The 8,608-nt window shown below is 32.0% G+C and overlaps 2 protein-coding genes across 2 annotated transcripts; one reads left to right on the plus strand and one right to left on the minus strand.

Annotated features, from left to right (window-relative positions):
- The first annotated feature begins 3,501 nt into the window (after nucleotides 1-3,501).
- LOC124946020 lies at nucleotides 3,502-5,101 on the plus strand. Its single transcript, XM_047486570.1, has 2 exons — nucleotides 3,502-4,111; nucleotides 4,686-5,101. The coding sequence occupies exons 1-2, from the start codon at nucleotides 3,881-3,883 to the stop codon at nucleotides 4,959-4,961; spliced, it is 507 nt and encodes a 168-aa protein (XP_047342526.1). The 5' UTR covers nucleotides 3,502-3,880; the 3' UTR covers nucleotides 4,962-5,101.
- Nucleotides 5,102-6,063: 962 nt separating this feature from the next.
- LOC124920012 (V-type proton ATPase 16 kDa proteolipid subunit) lies at nucleotides 6,064-8,608 on the minus strand. Its single transcript, XM_047460399.1, has 3 exons — nucleotides 8,408-8,608; nucleotides 8,004-8,289; nucleotides 6,064-6,539 (listed from the first exon to the last, which is right to left on the minus strand). The coding sequence occupies exons 1-3, from the start codon at nucleotides 8,484-8,486 to the stop codon at nucleotides 6,407-6,409; spliced, it is 498 nt and encodes a 165-aa protein (XP_047316355.1). The 5' UTR covers nucleotides 8,487-8,608; the 3' UTR covers nucleotides 6,064-6,406.

The following is an 8,608-nucleotide window of genomic DNA, read 5'->3' on the forward strand; positions in this document are numbered from 1 at the left end:
TAAAATTGACAATTTTCATTTTTAATATTTTTTCATTGAGAAATGATACAGACAACTACATTACATTACACTTTCAACTGTAATGTCATGTTCTTTCAAATGCAATGTCATGTTCTTTCAACCGCAATGTTATGTTTTTAACACTGCAATGTCATGTCATGTTTTTAATACTGAAATTTCTCTCTTATTCTTCAGCTTCATGGGTGAACAATCATCATCCCCTCCCAATGTTTAAATCCCCATTGTTGGCATGACTTTTAATTCTGAAAATGAACTTCGTGAGTATTATAATGCTTACGCACAATCAAAGAGTTTTGGCATTTGTAAGTTAGGAGCAAGAAATGGGCAAGATGGAAAGCAAAAGTGGTTCTCCATTGCATGTGCTAAAAATGGTGTATTTACTTCAAAAGGGAAAAATATTTTACAACTTAGACCTTCCATCAAGACGAATTGTAAGGCTAAGATTAACGTTGCTGTTAGGAATGAGTGTGAATTTGAGATTACTAGTGTCTACCTTGAGCACAACCATATATTGAGCCCGGGAAAGTCTAGACATATTAGATCTCACAAAGTTCTAGATTCAATTGTGAAGAGAAGATTGGAAGTAAACGACGTAGCTGGAATACCTTTGTCAAAAACATTTCAATCTATTGTCAAAGGTTAGTTTCTGCATTTTCATTATTCATTTAACATGACATTTCAGTTGAAACAACGTGACATTGCATTAGAATAGTTTCTGCATTTTCTGGATTTTTATTGTTCTTAGGATTTTCTGCATTTTTATTGCATTTTCTGCATTTTCTGCATTTTCATTATTCATTTAACATGACATTTCAGTTGAAACAACGTGACATTGCATTAGAATAATTTCTGCATTTTTTGAATTTGTATTGTTCTTAGGATTTTCTGCATTTTCTGCATTTTTATTGCATTTTCTGGATTTTTTTTCATTTTTATTGTTCATTTCATTGTTTCTGCATTTTCAATGTAGGATCATGTCTCTACTCAAGAACAATTGAATGATCAAGTATCGACTCAAGAACAATGGAATGATCCAGTCTCGACTCAACTTTCGTTCACATCACTTTTGTCATGTCAACTTTCCCATGTTGCCGATACATATGGGGACAACATGACATTGCAGTTCGTATTTGTAACATGACATTGCAGTTCAAGTAACATGATATTGTAGTTCAAGTAACATGACATTGCAGTTCAAGTAACATGACATTACAGTTTACAGTATTAACCAATAAAAAACAGTTCACAGTTTATAAACAACATGACATTGCAACTTATAAAAATAACATGACATTATAGTTGAAACAACATGACATTGTAGTCGACACAACATGACATTGTAGTTGAAACAATATGACATTTCAGAATTATGAACAAGAAAATCCTGTATTATAAATATGATAACCCAATATCAAGTTAAAAGCATACAAGCAAGTATCAAGTTTACAATTTAAAATCAATAGACAGGTTGATATTATTATTCTTCGAGTGCAAGATTCTGTTCACGTAATGACTCCTCAACCAAATAAGTTTTTCCTTTGAATTGGCATGTGTGATGCCACACTTCCAATTATGGACCTCGCCCATGTAATTCTCCATATGAAACATCAGATACACTCCACAATCATCATAGTTGCTGTTATCTTGCCACGACATAGTGACCAACTTCATCTTGTAGGTGGAGAGTGCATCAGCAATGGGAGACTTCATCACAGACTTCAAAAAACCCATTAGCTTTTTCAGTATTGTCGGAAGCTTCTCATACTTGTCCTCAAATTTAATACCATCAGGGACTGTCCTATTGTCGATGATTTCAATTTCCTGTTTGATTTTGTTGTATACCGCCACATAGAAATGTGAACTTATACATAACGGAACAAAAATCTGCAGTTCATTACATTGTAATTAATATAAAATGACATTTAAGTTCACGTAACATGACATTGCAGTTAAAAATAACATGAGAACTTACTAGTTCATTACAAATCATGACATTGCAATTCGTGAAACATAACATTACAGATCATGTAGCATGACATTGCAGTTCATTACAGTTCATTACATAATGCATTTAACAGAGTTTATAAACATGAAATTGCATAAATAAAACATAATGTTGTTAACAAAATTAACTAGACAATGCCGTTAAGAAAAATAACAGGACAATTCAGTTAAATGATATTGTTATTCACCTAACAAGACATTGCAGTTCATAAAACATGACAATGCAATTAAGAAAATAACAGGACAGTGCATTTAAGATAACATGGCATTGTTGTTCACCTAACATGACAAAATAGTTCAAGTAACATTACATTGCAATTCGTGAAACATGACATTGCAGATCATGTAGCATGACATTGCAGTTCATTACAGTTCATTACATAATGCATTTAACAGAGTTCATAAACATGAAATTGCATAAATAAAACATAATGTTGTTAACAAAATTAACTAGACAATGCAGTTAACTGTTGTTCGTTTGTTACCTTCGTTCTTCTTCCTCATTCTGTTTATTCTTCTTCTTCACTTCGTTCTTCTTCTTCACTGTTTTCATCTTTTTTGTTTCGTTCTTCTTAGAAGCATCATATATAACCACTTGTTTATTTGATTCCTAAACATTACAAAAATGTCGCAAGTTAGATTATATAACCGAATGTACTAAAGTAAAAAATGATGAAGAAGTTACCATTTTGTGTGGAACGAAGAACGCGAGCAGACGATGGATTTTCTCTGATGATTAATGTTAGAGTTTTCTCTGAATAACGCGAGCAGACGATGGAAATTGCTAGGATTCGAAAGCAGATGGATTTGAGAAAGAGAGAGAAATATGTGAATGTCTTGGAAGATGTTGAAGATGGTTGAGTTAATCAATTACGTCTGTAGCAGATGAACTTGAGAGAGAGAAACCCTAATGTTTGAGAAGATGAAAATGACAAATGGAAGATAAAAGGCGGGCTTCTGGGGGGCTTTTGGGTTTTTAGATATTTTTTTTTATTGGGCCTACGTGGCCTGCCACGTAGACAGTCGTTGGGAGAATCGCTCTCCCAGTAGCTGTCTGTATCATTTCTCGTATTAATATACTTCATAAAAGAGTATGATATTAAATATTTTATTTTTTTATTCATTTCATATTTCTAAAATACAAAATGAAGATAGGGTAAATGTCAAATAACTTGCAACAATTTTAAACGTTAGTTATAGATCTTTTACCATGTTATCAACGTAACATTATACGTGGATTAATCTAGAAAACCGAAAAATTTAATTGTAAATCTCATGGTCCTTTTTAAATATCTTCTATTTTCTTTTCACAATTATTATGATTTTCTTTATGTTACTATCCATTTCATAATATCTTATATTTATTAATATTATAAATAATTCAACCAAAATAAACATTATTATTTATTCACTCTTCTTCCTTAATATATACCCTATCCACTTACCTCTAACTATCCATCATCATCATCATCATCATCAAACATACCATTTCTCTCTCTACAAACAAAAATGAAGATTCAATGTGATGTCTGCAACAAAGACATGGCCACATTCTTCTGTCCAGCAGACGACGCCGCCCTTTGCGCCGCCTGCGACCGCCGTGTTCATCAAGTCAACAAGCTCGCCGGAAAACACCACCGTTTCTCCCTCACAAATACACTCTCCTCCCAACAAATTCCCCTTTGCGATATCTGTCAGGTTTATTAATCTTCAATCTTGATCATCAACTAATGTAAAATCTAACCCATAATTCATAATTCAATAGGAAAACAGAGCTTTTTTGTTTTGCCAACAAGACAGGGCGATTCTATGCAAGGGATGCGATTACTCAATTCATAATGCCAACAATAAGAATATGCAGAATCATTGTCGATTTCTTCTCACCGGAACTATGCTTTCTTTTGATTCATCGCCGTTACAATCCGCCGACGACTCTGTTCGAGTTCAACCCATGATAGAAAATTTCACGGCGCCGGCGCCGGAGAAGAGTATTGGTGGTACATCGGAGTATTTGATTCAGACGATTCAGGGTTGGAATGTTGATGATTTATTTGATTCATGTTCTCATACTTTCGACTTCTCCGAGGTGGGCCATTTTTTTCTACAACTTTATTGTTAAAAAAGAGAAAAAAAAATGTGATTTTTTAAAAATTAAATAAAATTAAAATATCTTGATATTTAATTGATAAATTAAATAATTTAATAATATAATAAAAGATTTGTTTTTTAAAATTAAAAAAAACTTACATCTTAAAAAGTTTAAATTAATATTGTTTAGATTTTTTTTTATTATGGAAATGGTTTATATTCATATATTTTTTCTGAATTAAAATTTATAACTTTAACTACTTTAATATATATTTAAAAAATGTTTAAGGTCTGAGTTTTATTTTCAGAAAAAAAAAATAATCATGCATGACAATTTTAAATTAAAAATAATCAATTATAAAAAGTAAACATAAAAAAAACTATTAATGTCACAATTTGTTAAAAAAATTGGACAATTGATATAGGGATTATGGGAGAAATTAAAATTTGATATTCATATTATTTTTAAATGAAAGATGAAGTTAACTCTAAGTTTAAACTCTTACAACATTGTTTCTAAAATATATATATATTTTTTAAAATTAAAATTTCGTAATGCTCAATGATTTCAGAGTCAAGAGGAAGAATCGATGTCAATATGGGAAACAGAACTGAACGACCATCTAAGTCCAATCACATTATCGGAGAATTCATCGATATGGGTTCCTCAGAAGCCGACTCTTCCTCTCTATGACTCTCAATACGCGTTAATTTCAACTCCAAAAATGGCGATTATAGAAGAAGAATTCGCGGTGAAGAACACGAAATCGACCAAGAGGAAATGGACGGATGATGATGATGAAAATGGGTGGCTGACTGTTCCACAAATATGCAATCAATCTGCATAGAAATAACCAGGGGGTCCATTTATTTATATCATATTGAATCTAACAAGTATTGAATCACATTTTGACAAAAACAAACAACCCATGTCCCATTTTGTATTCACAATTTCCCATTGAATATGTCTGGCCTTATTTGGGGTCTACTTCTCGGTGGCTGCAATTTATTAATGTTATTTTTCTTGTCTAAATTCTAATAATAAAATTATTGTTAATATCATCATCATTATTTTTAATCTAACAAAAAGATTCCCAGGAGGTATTTGGGATTAATTGTAAATATCTTGTCATATAACTGTTGTGTTTATCAAACTGAATAATAGTATAAAAAATTTATGATATATATTAAAGAAAATATTTAATGAATTTTCTTTTATTTGTTTTCCTATCTAATTTAAAATTATACCCTAGTTTGGTTACAATAATTTTAAGACATACAAGTTTGTTTTCTTTCATATATAATTTTACACTTCTCATGAAAATCACCCTCTATTTTTATATTTATCTTAATGGTCATCTAGATAAAAACAAATTAAGTAAAAAGTTATTTGTAAAAGACACTTTAATTAACTACCCTTTTGAGTTACATAGATTGAGATTATTTTTCATAACATACATTGATATTTAAAAAAACAAAAAATTAGATCTTTTATATCTCAAATCCAATACAGATTGTACCCATACTAAACAAAATAGACAAAATAATGTCAACCAATACATGACTTTACAAATGAATGTGCTTACTGACATCAAGTTAATGCTCCACTGAACTTCAGCAACACAAAGATAAAAAAAGATGCTGTCTTTATTAAATTCCAAGTATTTTTTCAAATAAATGTATACATTCAGAGTATATAGATATACAGATCACCTTCTTTTATAAACAAAACTTACATGGAACATTTCTTATCCATGCACACAAATTCTGAAATTTGTCACTGTTTCTAAAAGTCACTTCATTTTTAATATAATTCAAAGTATAGTAACATAACATGGCCTCATTTGGAACTCTTTAAATCTATTTCCTAGATATAATGTTTTCCACCAAGTTTGGTTTCAAAAGTGTTCACAAAACAACAACATAAACACGAACAAACTGACCATAATCGCAAGGGCAACTAAATTTTGTAATATTAAAATAGGGTCGCATCAACCCACCATTTATTTTCCAAAACAATCGGAAACACTAAGATCCATCTCCACCAAAAGGAGGAGTACAAATAAGTAAATTCTACAAAGTACCACTGTTACAAACAGGCCAAAAAATTGAAATTATTTTTGGGGCAAGAAAGAAGAACCAACTCCAATATACAAAGTACCACCACCATATGACAAAGCAATGTCCTATAAAATAAATCTCGGGAGTGAATACTAACCACAAAATGGTAATAACACTGAAACCCGCAAATACGAGGCACACAATAGCCGAGTGAGAATCAAGCTCTGTTCTTTTATTCTGCTCTAGATTGACCAGCTCGGGAAGATAGAATAATGCCCACAATAAGCCCATATAGAGCAAGAGCTTCAGCAAAGATGAGAATCAGGATCATCCCAACAAAAAGCTTTGGTTGCTGAGCATTCGCTCTGTCATTAACAACATATTAAATTATAAGTTATTAATCCCAGCATAACATTACTTCCAAAAGATGAATTTAAACTAATATAGTCTATCAGAAGTTGCTTATGTTTATTACCTAAGTTGTTTCTGAAATTGAATTATGTAATGGGAAATACATTGAATGTAATGCAGTCTCTCAACAAAAATCATATATACATGTTTCTCACAAAAAAATTGTTTCTACTTCAAACTCAACAGCATCAGGAGTAGAGACATGTATAATTTTACATGATTTCTAATCAAGACATAATCTGGTAAAATAAAACAAATGTGAGCCTATTTGGTAATCATAACATTTCATGTTGATCATGATCTAGACAAATCTATAGGTTATGTTTAAAAAAAATCACCTTCATTTGGAAAATAATCTAGATCATGATAGAGAAAATTGTATGAATCATGACTTTTAACCAAATGAAACAAAAAAAATTACACTATAATTTAGATCGTGATATAAAAGAATACCGGAATCATGATCTAGAAAACAATCTTGTACCAAACAAATAAAAATCACTTTCAATTTCATTGGCGATATTCCAAGGTTATTGTGACACAGATTGCAACAAAACAGCAGTTTCCAAATAGACTCCATATGGTTCACTTGACATGTATGAATAACACCCATTTGGAAACACTAACTGTTTTTGTTTATGTAACGGATCCGGATACAGAAACGTTTGGAAACTAAATTTAGTCAATTTCAATAATCTACTTTTGTTCATGTATCTAAAAAGGAATACTACAAATACGGAAACATAAGCAATAAGTATTTCCAAATGAGGCATCCCAATATCGACTTACATCTGTCATGCCTTTCCGTTCCCAAAATAAAGGATTGGAGAGGATAAACTCCTAAACATGGATTATCAATTTATCTTCTACTCATTTTCCATTTCATTTGTCTGACATGACACAAAAGACAAGCTATAAAGTGTTATAGCTGATATCATTTACCAACTTTAAGATCATGCTTCAAACCACATGTTAGCACATAAATCAAACAAGGCAGGTCTCAAAAACAGAAGAAGATGATAAACTTTGATGGTAGTTGCAAATGGTTATCATGGAATAGATGTTATTGATACCAAATGGATTAAATTTCTTCATCAAGATAAAACTCAACAAAAAGAAAAACACAAATGAGACCAATGAATGGCAAGTGTAAGATTAATCAAGCAATTTACATATGGTTATGGAGGAACATCTAAGATACCAATGAATAAAGAACAAAAGTGTGGACATAATATCCAAGCACATTCTTGAAGAAGCATCTGACATTCCAAAAGTTAAAGAGACCAAATGCAATTGAAACTTATTTTAGTCAATATATATTAAGGGACCACAAATTGAATAAAGAAAACAACTTTATAGCAGCTAGTACAAGAATCAATACAATAAGTAGAAAAACAAGGAAACCCGAGAGAGAATACCTGACACCAGCATCACCCACGATGCCGATTGCCATGCCGGCGGCAAGACCAGCGAGACCACAGGCAAGGCCAGATGACAAATGTGCATAGCCATCGAAAAGGTAATAGGGTTTGGCCTTAGGGTTGATTCCAGTGCTAATAATAACAGCAATAATCAAACCATAAATACCCAACACACCAGCCATAACAACAGGAACGATAGATTTCATGACCAGCTCGGGTCTCATCACACCCATCGAAGCCACTCCTACACCGCTCTTTGCCGTACCGTACGCTGCTCCCATACCTGAAAAATTAGATAAATTTATCAAGTAGAACAATGAAAGGAAGACATGATAGCAGATCTGAATATTGAAAGAAAGATTAAGGAGAAAAAAGAAGAGATGGGATCTGATTTGAATTACAGGAAAAGACCAAGGCAGCAGCTGCGCCAAGGAAGCCGAAGAAAGGAGCCGTTTCATCGCCGGTAAACGTTGAAGACATGATTGTAATGCCAAAAAGGGTACTTTTCTTCCTTGATTTGCAGATCGGACACTCTCCCGTAGATATAATAATTGGGTGCCCTTCTTCCGCTTTGAGTTTATGATTATGATGATGATTGTCAA

The sequence above is a fragment of the Impatiens glandulifera genome, chromosome 1 (genome assembly GCF_907164915.1).
Source record: "Impatiens glandulifera chromosome 1, dImpGla2.1, whole genome shotgun sequence".
Taxonomy (NCBI): Eukaryota; Viridiplantae; Streptophyta; class Magnoliopsida; order Ericales; family Balsaminaceae; genus Impatiens; species Impatiens glandulifera.

Excerpts from the sequence above, each read along its gene's own strand:
- LOC124946020 (XM_047486570.1), top strand. The coding sequence starts at position 3,881 with ATGCAGAATCATTGTCGATTTCTTCTCACCGGAACTATGCTTTCTTTT. Across the intron at positions 4,112-4,685 it reads ATACTTTCGACTTCTCCGAG|AGTCAAGAGGAAGAATCGAT; the intron begins GTGGGCCATTTT and ends CAATGATTTCAG.
- LOC124920012 (XM_047460399.1), bottom strand. The coding sequence starts at position 8,486 with ATGTCTTCAACGTTTACCGGCGATGAAACGGCTCCTTTCTTCGGCTTC. Across the intron at positions 8,290-8,407 it reads TGCTGCCTTGGTCTTTTCCT|GTATGGGAGCAGCGTACGGT; the intron begins GTAATTCAAATC and ends CTAATTTTTCAG. Across the intron at positions 6,540-8,003 it reads GTGGGTGATGCTGGTGTCAG|AGCGAATGCTCAGCAACCAA; the intron begins GTATTCTCTCTC and ends TGTTAATGACAG.